We start from the raw sequence: 24965 nt of genomic DNA on the forward strand, positions 1-24965 counted from the left end.
ATTATATATAGGATGCATAAACAACAAGGTCCTACTGTAGAGTACAGGAAGCTATATTCAATATCCTGTGGTAAACCATAATGGAAAAGAATATGGAAAAGATATATATATATATATGCATAACTGAGTCACTCTGCTGTACAGAAGAAATTAATACAGCATTCTAAATCAACTATACTTTAATAAAATTAAAATTGTATTTTCCATTTTCATACAAAGATTATCTACAATCTTTTCACAAATCAGTATCACCACTGAAATCAAAGTGTCCTAATTCATTCCTTCCCAACATTTGGAGCCATATAATATGCTCCTTATCCTCATTTTCTCTTTTAGCTTTTTAAGCAGAAACATAAGTCTAAAATATCCAACTTTATCTTCTGAGAATATTAAATTGAACTTGCTACTTAAAGAATATTTATTTTGCTATACTCCTGTTACACTTCCAATTTTTTTGGGGGGGGCGAAGAGGGAAAAGGCAAATGCTTTAGACTTTCAAAAAAGGACTTTTTGTCAGGTTTGGAAGAAGAAGAACATGGCGAAAGAACGCATTATCTTTGGGAAAACAGCATGAGGCAAAACAGATCATCACTCATCATTAACAGAAGCTAAATAACACAGTGAGGTACTAAGACATACTGATTCTGCCAGGGAAAAATGGAGCAGAACCAACAGATTATAATAAGGATGAATTTGGTACCAAAGAAGCCCCTTTAACAGTGGGCATACATTTGAATCCTAGTGTGACCACTTTAGGTTCCTTTTCCTTGTTCATACTCCCTGGATAAAGGCCTTAAAAGAAGCACTGCATTTTAAATTACTCTGTCTCACTTGCTGAATTCTTTTTTTTTCTTTCTTAGGCAAAATTATTTTCCCACGTTACAAGAAGGATGCTTTGGAGAGCTGCACTGTGAAAGCACAGAGAACAAAAGTGATGGCAGCCCTGGAGGATTAGAACAATGATAAGTGACGAGAAATTACCTGTGGGCATTTGCTCCAAGGTCCCCACTCAGACATAACACATTCGTTGGGACACAGAAGAGAGCAGGACTGCGTTTCTGGGGGAATCTCATCCTGGTTGCACAGGCTGTTATCCACAGCTCCCCCTTCACCATCAGCAGCATTCATGCATCTATAATGCAAGATTATAAGATAGCGTGAACACTTAAAACAGTGAGGAGTAAATTTAAAATACTTATGATATATACTAATTACTTACCCCTCAAAGATAATTAAACATAAAATAAGACTGATGGAGAAACCAGGGCAAAAAAAAAAAAACAAACCTTTCAGTCAGTCAGGCTTTGAGTGAGTGAGTGAGTGAAAGTCGCTCAGTCGTGTCCAACTCTTTGCGATCCCATGGACTACACATTCCGTGGAATTCTCCAGGCCAGAATACTGGAGTGGATAGCTTTTCCCTTCTCCAGGGGATCTTCCCAACCCAGGGATAGAACCCAGGTCTCCCGCATTGCAGGCAGATTCTTTACCAGCTGAGCCACAAGGGAAGCCCAACCAGGCTTTATTGAGTGTTAACTCAGGGCAGAGCCATTTATTCAGCAGAGCAGGAAAAAACTAGAGACAATACTCATCTTTGAAGAACTCTCCATCTAAAGAGAACTATCTACAATATATTTACTTAGGTCTTTTCATTGTAACAAATCTTGAATGCTCTCCTCTGAATAAATCCATCACTTTGTAATAACTAGACCTTGCATCGTTCCTATGACTCTCTCAGACTTTTCCTGGACTTCTAGCTCAAAGCATCTAAGGTTCCCTAGTTTTTGTTCAATATATTTAAGATTATGACAAAGTACTGAAAAATCAATTGAACATATTTTTCTTTTAGGTATTTTCTGCACTTCAGTAAGAAATTTTCACATCATAAACTAAAGGGCAACATACAAGCATTTTCATGCAGCAGTTGAGCATGTGCTACTGATGCACATATTATTGTTGCTCTGAGATAAACGCTGATGAGGATGGGCTAAATAATCATGCTGCTGATTTAATCAAATTAAAACCAAAGTGTTACACTGCTATATACCTGCCAGAATGGCTTATATCAAAAACATGGAAAATAGTGAGGGTTGGCAAGAATATGGAGCAACTGTAACTCTTCTCACTCTGCTGGTTGGAGCATAAACTCTTTGGCAAACTAATTGGTAGTGTATCTGTTAAAACTAAACATACAAACACAATGTAACCCAACAGTTCCACTTCTATTTATATACAGAAGAGAAATGTGGATCCCCGCCCCGCCCCGCCGCTGCCACCAAAAAAAAAAAAAAAAAAAACCTGCCTGGAAATGTTTATGGCACCACTATTTATAATTAGCCAAAGTGGAATTAATAGTAGTATATCTACAATAGCTATTCAGCCACAGTAAAATAGACAAATACATTGTGATAAACTCACTGAATTAAATGCTATTAAGTAATAAGAATTCATTAACTATTGTTGCAAGAATGAGCATGAATAGAGCTCACGACCACAATGTTGAACAAAAGAAGCTGGACACAAAAAGAGTACAGACTGTGCAGTTCCCTTCATAGACACTTCATAGGCAACACTCATCTATGGTGTCAGAAGACAGAATAGCAGTTACCCCTGTGGGATTGGTTTTTGACTGATAGGGGCTTACGCTGTCCTGGTAAAACTTTGTGTCTTGGCCCCTGGGTTGGTTACACAGATGAGTTCATATTGTGAAAATTCATGGAGCTGTGGGCATTTCTCTGCATTTATATTATATCCCAACTTAAAGTTAATATTTAAATTATTTTCTCAAAAATATTTAATAAAGACTTGCTGTATATCAGCCTCTTTTGTTTGGTGTTGGAATATAAAGTGATTTGTTAATAATGATTCATTTATTAAATATTTTGAGGAGTTTACTTTGTACCATGCCCTTACTTGGGTGCTAGGGTACAGAACTGAAAAACAAAAAACAAAAAAAAGGACAAGATTCCTTCTTCCAATGATAATGATCAAAGTAAAGGTGAAAATGACAATGATGATAAGATAAATGGTGCCGTTTGCCAATCTGCTACTTTCAGATACAAAGCCACAGCCAAGGAATAAGCAACTTAAGAGGGCTGTGCTGGAGAGCTTTAGCTGGAAGAGCGCTTAGCTTTTCCAAATCATGCTATGCTGGAATGAATTATCCTATGCATTAGAAGTTTCTTTTATATAATTTTTTTTATTAAGGAAAACTGAACCATAGTCTATGACCTCGTACAAAATAAACTTTATGAGATGCTAAGTAATAAAAAAAAAATTAGATACCGTATAAAGCAGTTTAACAGAAAACAGTAAACAGAGAGGAGATGTAAGTCATGTCTTCTAATGTAGGGAGGCAAGGTACAGAGTCATCTATAGACTTTAATTTCTTCTGTGGTAATAGTCAATACTGGAAGGAGGAACCACTAAATGGCTTTAATGCCTTTCCCTGGGCAAACTTGAAAGCTGAAAATTGCTTTCTTTCTTGCCTGCACACTCTTCAGCTGATATTCCTTTATGATTTCACTGAAAAAAGAAGAAGTAATACTTCTGGTCAATGGTGTCCAGTTGGACACATGCATTAGTCTTTGTCTGCTCCCAATATGCCACAAAAACAATAGCAAAGGAATTTATTACAAAAAAAAACAACAAAAAACAGGGGAGAAGGAAAGGCATTATCTTGCAAGGACAAAAACCATGGGAAAGGACAAAGGCAACGATGGGAAATAGATGGGCTAGTGGTGTCTTAGCACACAAAGAAAACTGATCACTAAGCCTTCAAAAGAAAACAAAGAAAGTAATTCCATTTACACATCAGAATACATGAAAAATTCAGGAATCTGTGGCAGCAAGTACCTTTGGAAATGTGAATGAAGGTGAGGCAGAAAAACTGGAGGATTTATTGTAAGTATGTTTATGTTTAAGAAATACCTAAGCTCTGAGATGCCCTTTCCCAATACACAGAGCTAGATGATGATCCCAGCCCTGCCCCTGCTGGTAACTGAAGGTTTACTATCTGTATAGGGTCACAAAACAGGTCTTTGAGTTAAAGAACACATGGCCCAGCTAAGGATGGGAACATCATACTGATAACAAAGTTTAAGGAAAGTTAACATAGTGAACAAAATGATCACTACCTTCATGACTTAAACAATGCACATTTATTATTTTACAATTTTGTAGTATAGAAATCCAACATGGAACTCACTAGACTAATATCAGCACTCTGGCAAAGCTACATTCCTTCCTGGAGGCTCTAGGGCAGAACTGTCTCCTAACCTTCTTCATAGGCTAGAAGCTACTCATCTTCCTTGAGGCCATGGCCCCTTTCTCTCTCTTCAAAGCCTTGTATCTCTCTGTGTCTTGCTTTTTTCCTTTCCCATCCCCTCATCCATTTTTGAGGACACTTGTGAATAAATTGTTCCCATCCAGAGGATCCAGGACAATCTTCCCTAATCACGTCTGCAAAGACCCTTTTCCTATTTAACGTAATATATTCACAAATTTCAAAGGTTAGAATGTGAATATTTTTGGGAGCTGTCATTCTGTTTACCACATTAGCCTTCTTTCATTTGGTTCCCAAAATACAGGTTTCTAGAATTATCTATTTAACATGTGATTTAAGAAGAGAGTCTTCCAGTGATTCTGACAAGCACAAAAGTAAAGACTTACATAGACTGAAACTGAAGGTGTTCTCAAATGAAAATGCCCCAGCAATTACATATCCTGCATCAATGTCCTTGCCATACTTGCCCCTCTGGTCATCACTTTCATTTCTACTCAAAGTCATTACAAAACTGCTTTAAAGCATGGCTATATTCACTATCCCCACATCCTCCTCCTCCCTTATTACCTCTTGGACTTTAATCACACTTTTATCACCATTCCAGACAAAACTGATATCATCGATAGACTCCCCTTTGCCAAACGCAATAGTCAATTCTTATTTTAGTAAACTTCTCAGAATCATTAGAACCACTGATTACATTTTCTTTTTTGAAAATCTCTCCTCTTGCCATTTTTGGGTTGAGGGTTAGGGTTCCAAATACAGCCACACTCTCAGAGATTGCAGGTTAGTACTTCAATACATAGATTTTTTAGGGGGGCAGACACAGTTCAACCCATAACACATGATATTTGGTAGCTGTCCTATTTTTACTATACCAGGCTTCATCCATTTGAGCTGAGAGGTATGGCTTAAAGGCCCTCTTGTTCAAGTGTGTTTTTCCTCAATCAACCTGCCACAATTCTGCCGGTAGCAATTTCTTCTCTTAAAGCTTTCCTCTCTCTCCTGGGACTTTGCTTTAATACTGCTAAGAGGCCAGGATGGGATGAGAGTGAGAGATGCCACAGCTCATTTACACATATTACCTGATAAGCTAGGCTAGTCAGTCATTTCTCAAAGCCACGAGAAAATAGGACACAAGAGACAGATTTTGAAGAAAAAGAGGTAGAAGCCCAAGTCTGTGGCAGCCTGAGCAACTAGTCCCCAGGGGAAAAGGCAGTGAACAATGGGAAAAAAGACAATATGTTTATGAGCCCTTTGCCTGGGTTGGTGATGAGGAGCACCTCTGCAATTTTGCCAGCAGCTATTTCTTTCAACGTGTCTACCAGTGACTTTGTGACAATGGGACCAAGTCTCAGCAATAGTGGATGTATACTGAATCACTGAATAAGTTCACTGGTGTTGAATAACACCAACATGTAGAAGTTGGGTGTGCCCTGGCAACTGACTTCAATCTCAAAGATAACTCATTAGGGAGTTACCTGATTCAGGCATAGTGTGTCAATCTGAAATGAAGCTTCCTAAATATAGCAAAATGATATACTACACTCATGCAACTGAAAAGATGACTACACTATTCTAGATTTCTTCTTGAGCTTACATACTAAATCATTGTTTATGATTAACATTTTGGCTTATGCTTCTTCTCTAACATTCATTGCTATTTTCCTCAGTTGATAATAAAATTATCCTTCTTTCTTCCCAAATCATTTCTAAATAGACCTTTTTTTTTTTTTGGCTGCACCAACCAGCTTGTGGGATCTTAGTCCCCTGATCAAGGATTAAGACTGTGCCTTTGACAGTGAAAGTGCTGAGTCCTAACCACTGGACCACTGGTTCAGTCAGTTCAGTCACTCAGTCATGTCTGACTCTTTGCGACCCCGTGGACTGCAGCATGCCAGGTTTCCCTGTTCATCACCAACTCCTGGAGCTTGCTCAAGCTCATGTCCATCGAGTCGCTGATGCCATCCAACCATCTCATCCTCTGTCGACCCCTTCTCCTCCTACCTTCAATCTTTCCCAGCATCAGGGACTTTTCCAATGAGTTGGCACTTCACATCAGGTGGCCAAGATTTGGAGTTTAAGCTTCAGCATCAGTCCTTCCAATGAATATTCAGGACTGATTTCCTTTAGGATTGACTGGTTTGATCTCCTTGCTTTCCAAGGGATTCTCAAGAGTCTTCTCCAACACCACAGTTCAAAAGCATCAATTCTTCTGTGGTCAGCTTTCTTTGTAGTCCAACTCTCACATCCATACATCACTACTGGAAAAACATAGCTTTGACTAGATGGACCTTTGTTGGCAAAGTAATGTCTCTGCTTTTTAATATGCTGTCTAGGTTGGTCATAGGTTATTCTCATATTACTTTCTGAAGTCTAATTGTGGGGGTTTAAATTGACTTTTTTAGTGTATTGACATCCAAAATTAAGATAATATTCATCAGCTATGCTAACCATACAGCAAAAGAGTGACCTGGCATCATAGTCCAAATCATCTAATTTGTCAGCAGTGATGGCCATATATCACTGGAGGGATATGATGGTTTTCCATGCAGTTGTTTTTTCCACTGAAGTCCTTTGCAGGAAATGTTCAGGATTGTGGCTGCCATGCAGATAGAATCCCACAATATACATGACAGCTCAAGGGTCCTATGCGTTCAGCAATACTTAAAGATGAGCAGGGACTTCCCTGATGGTCCAGTGGCTAGGACTCCATGCTCCCAATGCAGGGGGCCTGGGTTCAATCCTTGGTCAGGGAAATAGATCCCTCATGCTACAGCAAAGACTTGGTGCAGCAAAATAAATACATAATTTTTTTTTTAAGATGGGCAAAAGCCTGAGGATATGATTTGAGAATCAGAGTGTACGTGGATCAGCAACACTGTTGTTTTCATAAAAAATATGTGAGTTCCACTGAAACATTTCCCAAATATCTCCATGGCCACACACCTGATTTTCCTAGATTGCGTTCCTCCTCCACAGCGCAGAGACCTCAGCTCATTGTGGATTTTGCATGGAGACCAGTGCTCTACAACCCAGGAATACTGATTGCACTCACTGTAACATGGGACTGCCTCATGCACCTGTCAAGAACAGGAAAGGAGAAGAAAATTATGTGGAACTATCCAAGTCATGGAAAAACAGCCTATCTTTTAGTAAAGTCTGCTGAACATAATCCAGGAGCTATAGTCTGGCCCCAAGAGCCAAATTGCATTCCCCCAAAGCAAGATATATTGGCTTCTCTGAAATTACTAATGTACGTAAAAAAACATATGGGGACCATATACTAGAATATGATAGTGTGCCTTTGCAGAAGAGAAAAAAGGACAGTCATTATCTCCCACCAAGAATAGGAATTCCATTATCTTTTCATTCCCCCAAAGATCTCACACAGCATCTATTAGATGCCCAGCTCTCAATTACACGGTATACTATACTCTCAGATGTACTTTACGAGGTCAATTGAAATAAATATATGTAAGGAAAATTTACTCTTGAACATAAGAGGTTCTTAGAATACATAAGGAAAACGTTATTATTTGTATTAGAAATTTCTTTTTCTACACCCAAACGATCAATGCTAACAGGCAATCGTTCAGCCTTCTGGGCATTGTGTCTTTATATGAATTTAGCTATGTGTAGGATGTTTTCAGAGCATAGTTAAAACACACAGACACACACATACACAAGACAAACACACACACATGATAAATGCTGTGCATGATGACTGACTGTGAATACATACAGATTATATAGTAAAAACAATGAATGCAGTAAATGAATTGTTAGGTTACTTCTTATGCATTTATTTGTGATGAGTTTTTCCTGAAATATTATAACATTGTGTAGGCAATTGCATTTGCCTTTTTAAGAATGAATTTTAAATGCATTACTCCCCAACAGAGAACACAGCATTCCCCCTTGGTAAGAAAAACAGTTGTTCTGTCCTATGATACTAATACGTTGGGGATTTCCCAGTGCTCAGCAGTAAAGAATCTACCTGCAATGTAGGAGATGCAGGTTCAATCCCTGGGTCAGGAAGATCCCCTGGAGGAGGAAATGACAACTCACTCTAGTATTCTTGCCTGGGAAATCCCATAGACAGAGGAGCCTGGTGGGCTACAGCCCACGGCATCGCAAAAGAGTTGGACATGACTTAGCAATGTGGTATGTTACTCTCAATCACAAAGGTGGCTCCAGTGTAGCACGATGATGAGCAGTGACTCTAACTATTACCAAAATAGTTACTTAATGCTTTCCCTTTTAAATAAGAACGTGAGCCCCATGTCTTGCCTCTCCTGGCCTTTCCAGTTCCATAAAATTGTAAATGATGACTAGGCAGTGCTATCCAAACAGAACCATTACTTGCAAGTTTCCTCTAAATGTAAGGGAAAGCACCATGTAATGGGATAAGCAGAAACCAAGATTGGAGCACTGTCAGCATGTGAGATGGAAATCAGATGAGAAAAGGTTATTTGCGAGACTGCATCTTAGGAATCACAAATAATGTCAGAAACTATTTTTAACTGTGGGGTTCGATTTGGCTCTCTCACGTCGAGCATATGATGATAAGGAAAACTGCAAAGTGAAAAATATGTGAGGGCGAAATGAAAGGAGATGGGAAAATAGGAGTGGAAATGAGTGAGAGGAAAGGAAGGAATTAAGTAATAGAAGAATCATATTGCATGCTGTGAATGCTGACAAGAACAGAATGAAAGGGTTAGAAGCAGTGCCTGCATTAGAATAAGGAAGTGACAACTTGTAAGGGAGAAAAGTCTGCCTCTCCCCAAACTCATAGAGTAGTAGAGGTAAGAGAAAAATCTATAAAAATGAAAAGACACGACCCAAATCCAAGAGACACTAGGAAACTAAGCTGATGATGGCTGATGGTTTAGCGACCCAACTTCACCACGGAAATTAAGCTTTCACTGAATTTACAAGTTTGTTCTACAAATTCTTCAATACGTATCAGATAATTTAAAGAAAGCTTTTTGGCTTTCTTATGAGATAGAAGGGGGCTTCCCAGGTGGCACAGCAGTTAAGAATCTGCCTGCCAGTGCAGCAGCCACCGGAGACGCGAGTTTGATCCCTGGTTTGGGAGGGTCTCTTGGAGTAGGAAATGGCAACCTACTCCAATATTCTTGCTGGGATAGTCCCATGAATGGAGGAGCTTGGCAGACTACAGTGCATGGGGTCACAAAGAGTCAGACATGACAGAGCAACCGACTAAACATGCATGAGATAGAAGAAAGCCTGCTAAAGCACTTTGCACAAATGAGGAAGGTGAAGAACTTAATTAAAAAAGTAATTTTCCCACAGCTCATGCATGGATCTGAGAACAAATGGATGGGATATTCTCTGTGAGAGGGATCTATTTTTCTAAAGCTCTCAGTAGCAAGTACAGTTTACACTTTCACCCTCCCTCCCATATAAAGCTCCAAGGTCAGATGGAAAATGAAAAACTGTTTAGTTGCCTGTATCTTTGATATACACATTTGAACTCCTGGTCTTGTACTAGTTTTCTGGTTTTATTCTTTATGCTCCAGTAATCGACATGTAGTGAAGTCTCTAACTTTGCTGACAAGCCGTGAGAAGAGAGGGAGCAGGTCTGTGTAGGGAGATGTTGACCCACTTTCTTAAATAATGGTGTGAAAAATAGGACTTCTTGAAGAAGATTCTCCATAACATGGATTTGCCTGATATTTTTCCCCTGTATGCATCTGCTATTTTAATATTTCTTTTACTGTCATTTCTGGCTGATACACCTCTACCTTCCTTCAAAGTTCAAGTAAATCCCACCACTTCCACAAGGCCTTTCCCATGACTCCAGCTGGCATGTCTTTGGTACTCAGTTGTTTGTTAAATCACGTCCAACTCTTTGAGACCCCATGGCACCATGCCAGGCTCCTCTGTCCACAGAATTTTCTAGGCAAGAATACTGGTGTGGATGGTGGTTTCCTACTCCAGGAGATCCTCCTGACCCAGGGAACGAACCCACATCTCCTGAGTCTTCTGCACTGGCAGGTGGATAATTTTACCACTGAGTCACCTGAGAAGCCCTTGGTATTCAGTGAGAGTTTCAGTTTTAAGCCGACTTGTAGCCAGATTATAACCTCAGGGTGCCATGTGCAGGGCTGGGATGGTGGTGGCGATTAGGACCACACCGTGCAGAGCTGGGGGATCAAACTCATTCAGTGAAGTCATCACCTCTGTTGTTGTTCAGTCACACAGTTGTATATGACTCTGCAACCCCATGGACTGCAGCACATCAGGCCTTCCTGTCCCTAACCATCTCCTGAAGTTTGCCCAAGTTCATGTCCATTGCATCAGTGATGCCATCCAACCATCTCGTCCTCTGATGCCTCTTCTCCTGCCTTCAATCTTCCCCAGCATCAGGGACTTTTCCAATGAGTCAGCTGTTCACATCAGATGACCAAAATACTGACTCCTCTCTCTGTTTCTCACTAGTCTTAATGTCTACTTTGTACTGTAAGTCATACTAAAAGATCATGCCAAGAGAAACACAATTTGAAACTCCACTCATAAATACGCTTCTGGTTTTAACCAGTCAGACCTGGACTATCAGTGTGTGTTTACATGAGTACCTGAACAAAACCTCTAAATCTTAGGAAGGCAGGGACTGTGTTTCTATGATGTCTATATTGTAGGGGAAGGGGTGATGTCCAATCAGTATTTGTTGAACTGAAACTAATTTTTGAAGGGGCACTGATTGCTAAATGACCATCACTTAATTTTCTAGCGAAAACAAGCTCACGAATGGAACACGTAAGTATTTTATAAAGCTCAAAGGATATTAAGAGGAAACAAAAATGAAATCCTTTTCTTTCCATTATAGGGCTTTGGTGAAGGATAGCCATCACTATGTTATCAAAAGGTGCTGCCTGATGATTTAGCTACAGGAAAGAAAGGCTGTTTTTAAAGAATTGTGAGAGTCGTTTCTTTAGAGACCTTGCCCATCAGACACAGATTCTTACCTAGAGGATCAATACCCACAAGAGGCAAAAAGGCAGCAGACATTCAAGAATAAAACTGTACTATCCAGATGCCCAATTTCTTCTCATGTCAGTCCTTTATGTTCTGGCTATTTCATATTGCTATTTAGTTGGTCCTTATTATAGTTTCATAATGGGAATGTATTAAAGCATGGACTTTATCAGGGGATCATATGGAAATGTTCCAAAGGAGAGAAATGAGCCATGGGAAAGTTAAATGAAAATCATTTCTAAATGGTGTAAATTAGGAAGAAAATAACAGGGCTTAATAGGGCCACCAATGCTAAGAAATGCCACTGAAAAATCTAAAACCTCTGAGAGAAGTAACATTTCATTCTCCTGCTAATGAGTCCTATGTGTTATTTCTTTATTGGGGAATGCTGTTTTTATAATTTCACATTTCCAGAATCACATCTTAAACTCATTCACTGAGTAAGTCATTTTAATATTTATTCAGTAAACCTCTGCTTACTGTAACTGATCAATTTCATTAGCACCGTTTTCTGATACAACTCTCCAACTATAGACTGATTGGTAAAAACTTGAAGGCAGCGTCTCATTGGGGTTCAGCAGGTATCATTATTATATATCAGAGTCTGAGGGTTCAAGGGCTCAAACAAAGCAAATAACCCAACCACACACACACACACAAAACAAAACAAAGAAAGGAAAATTCACAGCCTCCAGTTTTCTGTAGCAATAATGTTTTGCTCTGGTAAAGCTGCCAGTCAAGACCTCGGTAGAGATCTTCATGCTTGAGACTCCATGCTGGGTACTGTGGCTACTTAGTAGAACCTGAAAATCAGTTCACAGGCCCAACTGAGACTAGAAATTCCTGCCAGTCAGAACCAAGGTCTGTCCCATTGAAATGTGAGAGGAAATGGCCTCCAGGAGTGTTAAGATCAGTAAAGCACTGTGGGTTTCCTTCTCCTCAAAAATGTGAGTTCTAGTTGTTTTTGTTTAGTAGCTAAGTCGTGTCTGACCCTTCTGCGACCCCATGGACTATAGCCTGCCAGGCTCCTCTGTCCATGGGATTTCCTGGAAAGACTGCTGGAGTGGGTTGCCATTCCCTTCTCCAGGGGATCTTTCCAACCCAGGGCTGGAACCTGTTTCTCTTGTACTGGCAGGCAGATTCTTCACTGCTGAGCCATCAGGGAAGCCCCTCGGTCTCTTTTCTTTTCAGTCGGCTACGGAGTTATGCTCTCCCTCCTTAACATTTATCTGACTGGCTAGAAAATATCACTAGTTGTTTGGTCTCATGGTGTAGTATGTCTGCTTCAAGAACACTAGAGTGGGTTGCCATTTCCTTCTCCAGTGCATGAAAGTGAAAGGTGAAAGTGAAGTCGCTCAGTCGTGTCCGACTCCTAGCGACCCCATGGACTGCAGCCTACCAGACTCCTCCATCCATGGGATTTTCCAGGCAAGAGCACTGGAGTGGGGTGCCATTGCCTTCTCCATAGTATGTCTATGCAATGCTAAAAAATTCAGTCCTAATGCAACTGCAGCCACAATGTGCCTATCTTTCACCAGTCCCTGGTCATCAATGGTAACACAGTGATGCTCTGTGGATCTTTGTCTGTACAAGATATTCTATGTCTTGGGTCTTGATCATCACAATCATGAGTTAGGTCATCACAACCTTGAGTTAGACAAGGTTGCTGTGATCCTGATTTACAGGCAAAAATAACTGAAATTAGAAGAAGCTAAGTCCATCATTTATGGCTTGTAAAACACAAGGCTGGTGCTCAAACTGAGATTTGAGAATCCCACTCTGGTGATGTCCAGAGCTCATGGGCTCTGCCTGTTCAGATTGAATGAGAATACCATGATAGCCATCATCTGTCCAGTGATGAAGATACCGCTAACATTTATAAATCCCTGAAAAAGTAAAACCCAAAGCTGAATATTAAAATATGTTTATATAGTAAATCCTATTAACTTTAAATAGAAAAAAAAAAAATGCCTAAGCAATTCATTTCTAGTCTTTGGGTTTGGAATCTCTTTTCTCAATCACAAAACCCTCAAAAATGGCTCAGAAAACTAGCACAAATTTAAAGCAAGCCCAGGCCTCTGTCTTTTGAATGGTTTCAACTCTGTGTGAAGATGATGGGTTAAAAAAAAATAATCCACAAATGTTTTAAAATTGGTATTTTTGGGAAAATAATTATGTCTGTGATTTTGTGCTATGAGATGCTCTAAAGGGCGGCAATTGGAGTCAGAACTTTCTGAAGTCTGGTGATACGTACAGGGTTTGGGTAACTGTCAGTTTTAGCCCAGATGTTCAAATCTAAGGCCCTGGGTAAGTCCCTCTTGCCAGATGTTTTCTCACACTATATTCTCAGCTACCTAGCAACCAAAAAGACTTCCTCACAATTCTCTGAGCTTACCCACATTCCTGGTTTATAAGATCCACCATTGGTTTTAAATATGCATTATATGTGTTCTTTTCAATCTTGATATTAAAAATCTAAAAATGACACTAATAATGCTGGATGAGTTTTATCTGCAAGATTTATGGACAAATAAACTGTTGAACATTAAAGGCAATGAGAAGTTTATTAAAATAACAACCGTGGTAGCTTCATTTTCCATCTCCTAAGAATTGTGGTTCCCAAGTTTGATGTGCATACCTGGAGAATCGTCACATTGTTTAAAGGGGCCTGTGAATGCATTCTCATTCCAAATCTCTGTAGTCTCAATGAATAATATAATCTCATAAATGTTAGTCCCACCACTTGTCACATGAATGCAGGGAATGTTGTGATTTTAAAAGTTTTAATTCTCTTTGAAGGAACTGCTGAACTTGAAGTCACTCATTAAGAATTTTCTCAACCTAGGCTAACTGGTCCTGGGTTAGAGCATAAGGTCCTCATATCACTCAGGGAACCACTGTCTTTTCATATAAATAGGAGAATAAATAAGTAACAAGAAATCTATACCCTATACTCTTTATATTTTGATAAAATATGCTGTATAGAATAGCCTTCTTTCTAAACCTACATATTAAGATAAATTTTTCCTGAGAAGATCTAACCTCCAGATTTTTTTACTTTTCATTTTCCCATGGCCTATGGCACTTTACTCCTTCCCTCTGGTCTGAATATCACTGATGATGTTTTAAGCACAGGGTACTCATTATCAAGACCAACACCCATGCACAGCTAAACCGTCTCTGATATCCATGTAGTATTATTTTCCTCCTCCCATGGCAGAGGGTGGAGAGATGGGAGGTGGGAGAGCTGGTTGCTTACAGTGAATAAGCGTGGCTCCAAGTCATGCAAGTACTTCTTCCCCTTCCCCATGCTTCCTCCTCCCCGTCAAGGATGTCACCCGTTACAGAGAGTATTTAATGGAGGGGAACCACAAAGCCCTCATCCAAATGGCCATGGTTAAGCTCAGTAATCTGTGCTGGTGTCGTTTATTTTTAATGGTGAATGAGTATAATTGCCTTAGTTTTTATTGTATAATATTTCCCCTTATAACAGATTTACAGTTCTTATTGCATATCATTTAAGTGACTATAAAAATAATCCATGGTCTTAAAGCAACTACATGGTAAGGGACATCAGCAACAAAAATTATTGCTGTGCAGATCTCATAATTCACAGGGTATTCTACAATAAAGTGTGTGTGTGTGTGTGTGTGTGTGTGTGTGTGAGTGCACACACATGAGCACTGATTAGAATCCCTCTGTACCTGGTATGTGATACAGAATGGAGGGAGCATAGTGACACAGGCAGTTTGGGGCAAGTTGAACTCTAAAGCCCACACTCTGTATGACAGTACTCTAAATAAACAATCATAATCAGTAGAATGAGAGAAGGAGACTCACTCCAGGATCTGGACTGCCTTATCCAATTCCCTGGGAGATGCCACCCACGGCCATGCTGTGAGATGAGATCAGAGGGAATTTTGTAGATTGCTCACAGTACGCCAATGACTACTGTCATGGCTGCCCTTTGGATCTTCACAGAACAGATTGCAGTTATCAAGCTGAAGTGAAAAAAAGTAAACAAACCTGTGCCAAATATGATTGATACTTCCAGAATACTGTGTAAGAGCTATACTCATAAACCTTTAGAAAAGAGGTTCTGGATGAATCTTGAGAATATTATATAAAATAAGCCAATCACATAAGTATTTGTGCAGTATTTACTGCATGAATATATGTGTATGAGGTATATCAGATAGCCAAACTCACTGAAGCAAAGAATAGAATGGTGGTTATCAGGGGCTGCAGGGAGGGAAAAATAGGGGATCACCAATCAATGTGTACAAAATGTCAGCAATGCAAGATGAATAAGTTCTAGACATCTGTTGTACAATACAGCCTATGGATAACCACACTGCATTATATACTTAAAAAACTGTTAAGTGGGGAGGGCTATCTTATACTAAGGGTCCTTACTACTATAAAATTAAAAAGAGTTACATATCTTAGAGGGGGTTGGCTTGTACCATGGAAAACTGACCAGTGAAAGAAACTTTCTGTTCTTACCATCTGTTAGATACTGTCTATGGGGCCTAGTACAGAGATTAGATAGATGTATGGATGGATAGAAAGACAGACAGATAGATATGGGGGACACATATAAAGGCAAAGTAAGTCTGGGTCCAGAATATGACCATCAGAAATCAGGTGAGAAAGGAAAGTTTTCTTTCTCTGTTGCAACAGAAAGGAGAGGCTGAAATAGAGATTGCTTTCCTTCTGCAGGTTACAAAAGTTTTACGTTATAGCCATGAGGCAATGCTAAAGCAGAGATGAGCAGATCTCAGTTCTCCGAAATAGATGTCCAAAGGGTAAGTCAGAACAGTATATGGCATTGTTTGGAGTTTATCAAGAAAGTGAGGAAATGGGATTTAAGTCCTTACATATAAACTTGAAACTAATTATGTAAGTGTTCAACAAAAGGGAAGTTTTGGGGAAAACCTTTACTTTCCTTAGTGGCCTTTGCTGGGAGAGGGTCTTGTACAGCTCTCACTCATTCTCAATAGTTGAGAGCATCATGCTATCCCTACTCTAGGATGCAGTCTTTTCAATCGATGAATATAATAGCCTATTGCAGCATGCCTAGGAAATCAATCTAATTTGAGTTATAAAAAATACATTTGTATAAAGAAGCAGTATGATCTAAGTTGAACATTCCTTAGGTAAAGACATCCTATGTTTGTGTGGATGAACTATCAGATACACAAGGACAAGGATAAGTAGCTATAGTTGGGATTAATCTACCATGACCTTCTTTGGATGAGAAATTTGTCAAGCAAGCAAGCAAACAAACCAAAATCTAAATCTCATAAACTATGTACAAGGCCCTGGTACCTACAGGATGAAGCTTGAAGACTGCAGCTACCTGGGGTAAGTAAATGGGAAATTTCACAAGGGAGAATTTAATTGGTAGACAATGGGAGCCATGAAGACTTCTGAAGTTTATGGCATGAGAGAATATTCCAAATGAAGTTTGGGGCACATAAATCACCTTCAACATGAGGGAGATGTGATGGGAATGCGTGAGAAGACTGGGAAAGGGGAAGTGGTTCCAATATGAGATTATGGTTAGCAAAAAAAAAAAAAAAGATCATGATCTACCTTTTCCATAAAACTTTCAACATAACAAGAAAGAAAAAATACCAAGATTTGGTGGTGAAAATGTAAGAGACAAGTAAAACAGTAATCAGTTCAGTTGCTCAGCCATGTCCAAATCTTTGTGATCCCATGGACTGCAGCACGCCAGGTGTCCCTGTCCTTCACCAACTCCCAGAACTTACTCAAACTCATAGCCATAGAGTTGATGATGCCATCCAACTATCTCATCCTCTGTTGTCCCCTTTTCCTCCTGCCTTCAATCTTTCCCAGCATCAGTGTCTTTTCCAATGAGTCAGCTCTTCGCAGCAGGTGGCAGGACTACTTTTTGAAATCATTTAAGATTAATATAGTCTGGAACCTAGTGACACATTGAAGTTTTCTCTTTAGAAGACAAGACATCAGCTTTCCCGATGTCCTGAATTCCAGGGAGTATTGTTAATGAGCACAGCAGCAGAAACTCATGGGTGTTTGCCAAGAAAACGTCTTTATAATATTTTTACTGTCTTATTTTAGCATATCTTGGCTTAGTGGGGCTAAATCCGAGGTCAGGGGTGACATGAAAGCATTCTAGTCTTTGAAGGGTTTGCTCAGAACTTCCCAGTATTCACAGTAGGCAAGAACAAAACTGGCTTCTAGGGCCAAGTCCAAAAGGAAAACCCCATAATTGGCAAGAAATTACTTTTCATGTATTTCCTATCATGCAGTGGGAGCTCTGGGCCCACCATACTACTGTCTCTTAAGCACTACAACAAACAAATCTTTCCTACTCTAAAATGCATTGGTTCTCAAATATCACTTACTCCAAAGTCTATCAGGGAGTTAGAGAGAAAAGAACAAAAGAATGAGCCATCAGAAATGGCCTTATTCTATCTAGTAGAAGGAAAGAGATAAGAATTTCAGTCTTCAAACTTTATTCCTATTTTGGCTAATTTATACATGCTCCTGACATCACAAAAGGCAGAAGACGAGAGAACAGTTTATCTTTTCAACTAAGGGAAAAAAAAACACAGATAATTATTATTTATATGTAGTTTGAGGCAAAAGAGAAAGAAAATAAAAAGTACTATAAAATATCCGTAGACTTTTTGCACAAAGATGTTATGTGTGACACACACAGACAGTAGTCTTTTTCTTCTGCAGATAAATGCACAAGGAAGCAGCTCTAAGGCTGTATTGCGCTCTAACACTTTTCCTTGTTGAAATACAAGGCAAGCACAGCACAAAATGACTTTTTAAAATATGAACTCGGTGTGAGTCCTTCCATAACAAAGCTGAGGTGTCTAAGACAAAGTTAAAGTAAAACATAGAGCCTCAAGTGATGTTTTATAACCAAGGATGGCACAGTCTGACTTTTGCAGAAATGAGAGGCAAGATTGATTGGCTAATGGAATCTCTGCCATTCACTTACATGGTGATAAATTGGGATCTTGGCTCTGACTCCCACCCTAATTTCATCAGTTGGAGACTCTTATTAGGGGCTAATTGAAAGCTGCCTCTTTATGGAATAAAGAGCATTTTATTGGCAACAGTCTTCCCCTGAGGCAGAAAGTTAGGAAAAGACAGGGACTGATGCAGACCTTTTAGTTTCTTCACAAAATAAAGACAGAAGATCATTGCTGAAGGAAAATTATTGTTAAGGGCAGACCTGTACCTGGCCTCCATTTTAGTAAATTTTGTTTTGACCAAAGGAAAGACAGCTGATGATAGGGTAGAAGTCATGTCTGTCTAACAAGCAAGTATCATAAATGATGAGCCTATTCCTGGACTTGCAAAACACAGCTTATTTGAAAAACTTGACAAAGAAGTTCTTAAAATGTATTACAGAATGATGAATTAAGCCGTTTACATAAAGTGGGCAAGTATCTGCAGACTTGGACTTGATAAAAGCTAAAACATAAATACACAAAATGTGTGGAACCAATGACAGCTTTTCTGAGATATTTACTGAGAACTAAGATTTCCAGATATATTTTCTATAAACAATCCTTTCCCTATCCCTAACCCCCAAATAAAAGAATTTATAGTGTCTATGGTTTACACTCTGTACTCAATAGATACATATTGGCAGAAATTTGAAAAAATGAGTACAGAAATATCCTCTAAGCATGTTCCTGAAAAGTATACATAGACCAAACCATGATTCTAGCATCACCTGAAGCTCAAAGTTGTGCCCTTTGTAATTAACTGTATTGGAATGTTGATATTATGCATCAAGTATTCAAGTCTTATTGCTTGTAATTGTACCCTAGTCCAACATTTGAAAGTAGATTTCCAAATGAATTGAATATTTCTTATATTTCTTAGAGTTTGTGATTTAAAATTTTTCTCATCTCTGATTTCATTTGACTTCTCTGAATAGAGATGATGGTACTTGGACAGTATTACCCCACTTCCCGATCCCAATCAAGGACGCCTTGAACAGATTATAAAATACATAAGTTTCTAAAAGGACTGTTTGTTTCTCTGGAGGCAGATAATATTCAAGGTGTTCAGGACTCACCATGCCTGCTAACTAAAGGCAGACCCTGCTGGCACGCAGCAGCCAGGCTTACAGTAACAACTGGATCTCTCTGAAGGGAGGGTCCATTTCTTGCACATCTCTTGTTGCACTTAGCATGTGACATGTGAAGGGACAATAATAGGCTCATAATTAAGTGCATGCCCAACTGAACACTAGGAAGTACAGGGCTTATGGTTCTAGATCTCAGCTGGCATCTCACCTGCCAGGTTAGAGGGGTCTGTTATATTATACTTCATTAGCAGGAACCACACTGGTTTGGATTGATGACACAGCATCTGTAGAGCAATTTAGGAGATGGGCAGCATCAACTACTCTACTTGTATTGGATTCCTGTCCTCCATTATTGGATTTCTTGGTTAGATCCTATTAAATTGATAATGTGGTCCTCTGTGGGGGTGGATTCATTTCAGTGCTGGGTGAAGTGATCCTTTACTCTGTGCTAAAGACTATCTGTGGTCTAGTGAGCAGAAGATATGAAGAGAGCCATGAGAAAGCGGTTATGATTCAGGTTCTGCCATTAATTTCCTGGCAGTTTCCTTAAGGATCTCTTGGGGTTTAGCTTTTCTCTTTATAACCTGACATTAATACTTATTCTCAAGAGAATTTCAGTAAGGTATGTGAGCTTAGAAAGTCCGAAAGGGTTCACTAATAAAAAGTAGTATTTTTTGAATAAGATTAGCATTGAGGCATGGAATTCAAACCCTGGAGTAGGAAATGGCAACCCACTCCCGTATTTTTGCTGGAAAAATCCCACGGACAGAGGAGCCTGGCAGGGTATATAGTCCAGGGGGTCGCAAAGAGTCAGACACAGCTGAGCGCACACAGACACATATGAGCTGAAGACATTTTGGAGATGGAAGTAAACCATATGATCATCTGTTTCATCTGCATTATTTTCTTCATCAAAAATACACCTGTATTCTCATCTAGATTAACCTAATAAACTTTGAATAGTTGTTAACACTGTACCCTCAAAACATGGGAGAGGTGACAGATGGGAAGAGACAAATGCCTTGAATTTTTATCCTTCTTCATCCTCCACACCACCCAATATATTGATTAGAAAAAGAAGCCCAATCAGGAACAGCTAAATCAGCAAAACAACCTGATTCATTCTAGAAATAGCATTATTATTTCTAATCAACTGACATCAAAAGCTTTTTATAATTCTATAGTCACATCAATATTTGAAATTTCTCTTTAGCATGAAATGATTACTCCTAAAAAGGAAAATTCTTTAATTTCATAGCTGAAATGTAAAAAGTGCGCTATGCTTAAAGTCTTAATCAAAAACTATTAGCATTTAGGAATTGTTTACTACATAAATGTAGAGAAAAGGGTATTGATTAGGAATAGAAAGAAAAGGAAGTATGAATATCATGAAAACTATTTTTCATTAAAGGTAAATGTCATCTGGTAACAGTTAATCCTTTGATAGTGGGAGCTTTTGATAGTTGCAACTAGATCTCCTGTATTTACTTTTTTACTAAGGGGTCAATTAGTCAGACATTTACTGAACTTCTACTCTGTAAGACCCAGAACCTCCTTAGACACTGGGCAAAGATGACACGAATTATTTTCTCTAATGTAGGTGTTGGAAAATGTATGGTCCATGGGTCATATTTGTACTTGCCACCTATCTTTTTCCTTAAAAAAATGATATACATTTTACATATCAAAACATTCACTCTTTTATAGTGTAAAGTACAGCTTTTAATATATTTAAAAAGTTGTGCAACCATCACCATTATCTCTAATTTCATAATATTCTATTCACCTGAGAAAGAAGCCTTTTGTCTATAGGCCGTCACTACCTGTTCCCTGCTTTCCCCTCCCCTGGCAGCTAACCACTAATCTACTTTTTGCCTCTATGGAGATTTGCCTATTTGGACATTTCATATAAATGGGAGTCATACAATACACGGTCTTTTGTATCTTTTTTCTTTGACTTAGCATAATATTTTCAAAGCCCATCCATGTCACAACATCAGTAAGTATTCATTATTGTTTATGAAACAATAACATTCAATTTCTTGAGTATACCAAATTTGTTTACCCATCCTTCAAGTTGATGAACATTTGTGTTGTTTCCATCTTTTGGATCTTGTCAATAATTCTGCTATGGACGTTTGTGTACAAGTATCTCTGTGAACATATATTTTCAGTTCTCTTGGTTATATGTTCATAAGTACAATTGCTGTGTAGATTCTACTTCTAAATATATTTAGGAAACTCTGTTTATCTTTTTGAAGAAATGCCCATGAGTTTTCCAAAATAGCTACAGCATTTTAAATTTCCAACAGTCCATGAGGGTTACATGGTTACAGTTACTCTCTCGACATTCTTGTTAACACTTTTTGTTGTCAGTTTTTTGATTATAAGCATATTTGTAGGTGTGAAGTGACATCTTATTGTGGTTTTGTTTTGTATTTCCCTAATAAATATTTATGCTAGCATCTGAGCATCTTTCCATGTGTTTACTGGTCATCTGTCTATCTTCTTTGGAGAAATGACTATTGAAGTCCTGTGTCTGTTGATTAATTAGGTTATTAGTCTTCTTACTTCTGAATCACAAGAGTTCTTTATATATCCTGGACACTAGAGCCTTATAAAATATATAATTTCCAAATATTTTTCCCATTCTATGAGTTGTGTTTGTACTTTCTCTATTATGTCCTTTGAAATGCAAATGTTTTAAATTTTGATGAAATTTCTTTTTTCCTTTTGGTTGCCTGATCTTCAGAGATATCCATGGCCTGACCCAAGATTACAAAGACTTATGCTAATGTTTTCTTTTAAGAGTTTTATAGTTTTAGTTCTTACATTTTGATCTCTGATCCATTTTGAGCTAACTTTTATACATGCCCTGAGAGAATGGTACAAATTCATTCTCTGCATGTGGATATCCAGTTGTCCAAACACCATTTGTTAAAAAGACTATTTTCTCTTCATGAAATTGCATTGACATCTGTGCTACGTTTCATAAACCTTGACAAAGATATCCACATCCTAGTCCCTGGAGCTAATGAATGCTGCTTTATATAGCAAAAGGGATTCTGCAGATGTGGTTAAGTATTTTGTGATCCAGAGATACTCCTGGAATATAAGGTAGGCCAGATGTAAACAAAAGAGTCCTTATAAGAGGATCACAGAATAGTCAGATACAGAGGCTGATATGAAAATGAAGCAAAAAGGGTGCTAGTGTTAAAGAACCTGCCTGTCAATGCAGGAGACATAAAAGAGACAGGTTCGATCTCTTGGTTGGGAAGATCCCCTGTAGGAGGGCATGGCAACCCACTCCAGTATTCTTGCCTGGAAAATGCCATGGACAGAGGAGCTTGATGGGCTACAGTCCATAGAGTTGCAGAGTCGGACATGGCTGAAGTGAATTAGCACACATGCACAGCCATGGATGCTGGCAGCTTCTAGAAAATGGAAGAGGAAAGAAATGGCATCTCCCTTGGAGCTTCCAGAAGGAACTAGTGCTGCTGACACCTGTGAAACTTACTTTGGACTTTTCACCTCCTGAATGGCAAGACAACTCATGTTGTTTTAAGTCATTAAATTTGTGATAATTTCTTACAGAAGCAGCAGGAAACTAATGCAACACCCTCACCAAAAATCAACTATCATAAATGTATGGGTTTATTTCCAGATTTCTGTTACTATTCCGTTGATCTACAGGCCTGTCCTAAGGTACAGCACACTATTAATTATTGTAACTTGGTAGTAAGTTATGAAATTTCAAAGAGTGAATCCTCAAAATTTGTTTTTTTTTTCAAGATTATTTTAGCTGTTCTGGTTCCCTTGAATACTTTACTTTGTATGATTTAAGTCCACTTAAATTTACTAAGACTGTTATATGCCCTAACACGCTGCTTGTCCTGAAGAATGTTCCATGCACAATTGAGAAGAATGTATATCCCAATGTTATTTGCTAGAGTGCTTTATAATTTACCTTTTCCTTTACTAGTACTCTTTCTTTTCTCATGTAGACTTGAATTACTGTCTAGACTCCTTTCATTGTGACAAGAAGTACCCTCTTTAGCATTTTGTATAGGCCCAGCCTGCTAGCAATGAGTTCCATCTACTTTAGCTTATTTGGGAGTTTTTAAAGTTTTCCTCATTTTTGAAGAATGATTTTACTGTATATAGAATTCTTGGTTGAATCTTTTTAATCTTCTCCCATATGTCTTCCCACTGTGTTTCGGTCTTGATGGTATCCAACAAGAACTTAACTGTTAATCCTGATTGGTGATCATGTGTATACAATGAGTCCCTTTTCTCTTCCTCTTTTAAGATTTCTTGTGTCTGACAGTTTTTATTATGATGTATCTATGTGTAGATTTCTTTGACTTTATCCTGACCTGGAGTAGGTTGAGTTTTTGAATGTGTAGATTAATGTTTTATCACCAACTTTAGGAAGTTTTGACCCTTGTTTCTTAAAAAAAAATCTTTGCTTCGTCTTTCCTCTTTCCCTGGGGCTCCCATTATGCATATGTTTGTATTCTTGATAGTGTCTCATAGATTTGAGGCTCTATAAATTTTCCTTCATTATTTCATGTTTTCTATTCTTCAGACTGGATAATCTCAAGTGGCATATCTTCCAACTAAATGATTCTTTATTTTTGCCTGCCCAAATATACTGTCTGGGCCCTCTAGTTAATTTTTTAACCTCAATTTATGTACTTTTTAACATCAGATTATCGGTTTGATTCTTCCTTATAATTTCTATTTTGTTATTGATATTCTCTGTTTTGTTTGACACCATGCTTGTATTTTCCTTGAGTTCTTTAAACATTTTTAAAATAATAAATTCAAAATCTTTGCCTAATAAATCCAACTTCTCAGCTTTCTCAGAAACAGTGTCTATTCCCTGCTTGCTGTATATGGACCATACATTTTCCATTGCATGTCTCGTGTTTTTTTTGGTGTGTGTGTGGGTTTGTGTGTGTGTGGTTGAAAACTGAATACTTAACATAATATGGCAATTCTGGAGACCAGATTTCTCTCTCTGTAGTGTTTGTTGCTTTGGCTATTTATTATTGCTATTGTTTGTTTAATAACTTTTGGTAAGTAATTATCAGGAATATGTGTTGTTTATCATGTCTAAAGTTGTATCTGTCTAATGATCTGACAGAGATTTCCTTTAATGCTTGGCACCAATAAGTCTTCTAGTAAATGCTAAGAGGCCCTATATGTTGGAGCACACACTCAACACTCAGCTAGTCTATTTACAACTCCACCTTTGTCTTCATTTTCTGCTTGCCCAGAGACTCAAGGTCTGAGCAGAGCGGGTCTTGTCAGGACTTTCCTAAATATGTGCACTGCCCCATGCAGGTGTATAGCCTTTTACATTCCCGGAAAATAGTCAGGATTTTTCAAAACCCCTATGGACATCTTATCCCCTAGCCTTTCTCCTTTTAAGCATGCAAAAAAATGAAGTATAACTAGCATATAGTATCACATTAGTTTCAGGTATACAACATGGCGATTCCAGGTCTATATACATTTCTAAACATTCATCACAATGAGTCTAGTTACCATCTGTCACCATACAAA

At 38.5% G+C, this 24965-nt stretch overlaps 1 protein-coding gene across 6 annotated transcripts in view; it reads right to left on the reverse strand.

The window, feature by feature from the left end:
* The window catches only part of THSD7B (thrombospondin type 1 domain containing 7B), a 1641422-nt gene that overhangs the window by 126982 nt on the left and 1489475 nt on the right, over nt 1-24965 (reverse strand). For all 6 annotated transcript variants that reach the window (XR_014079260.1, XM_081579094.1, XM_081579097.1 and 3 more), the window contains 2 exons: nt 7232-7365; nt 982-1132 (listed from right to left, as the gene is read on the reverse strand). Coding sequence is in view for 5 of the 6 variants with exons in the window: in XM_081579094.1 (XP_081435220.1) it covers nt 982-1132; nt 7232-7365 (285 nt within the window). In the remaining variant the exon portion in view is untranslated. The remainder of the gene's footprint in view (nt 1-981; nt 1133-7231; nt 7366-24965) is intronic.

The sequence above is a fragment of the Giraffa tippelskirchi genome, chromosome 3 (genome assembly GCF_054371585.1).
Source record: "Giraffa tippelskirchi isolate mGirTip1 chromosome 3, T2T-mGirTip1v1.2.pri, whole genome shotgun sequence".
NCBI lineage: Eukaryota > Metazoa > Chordata > Mammalia > Artiodactyla > Giraffidae > Giraffa > Giraffa tippelskirchi.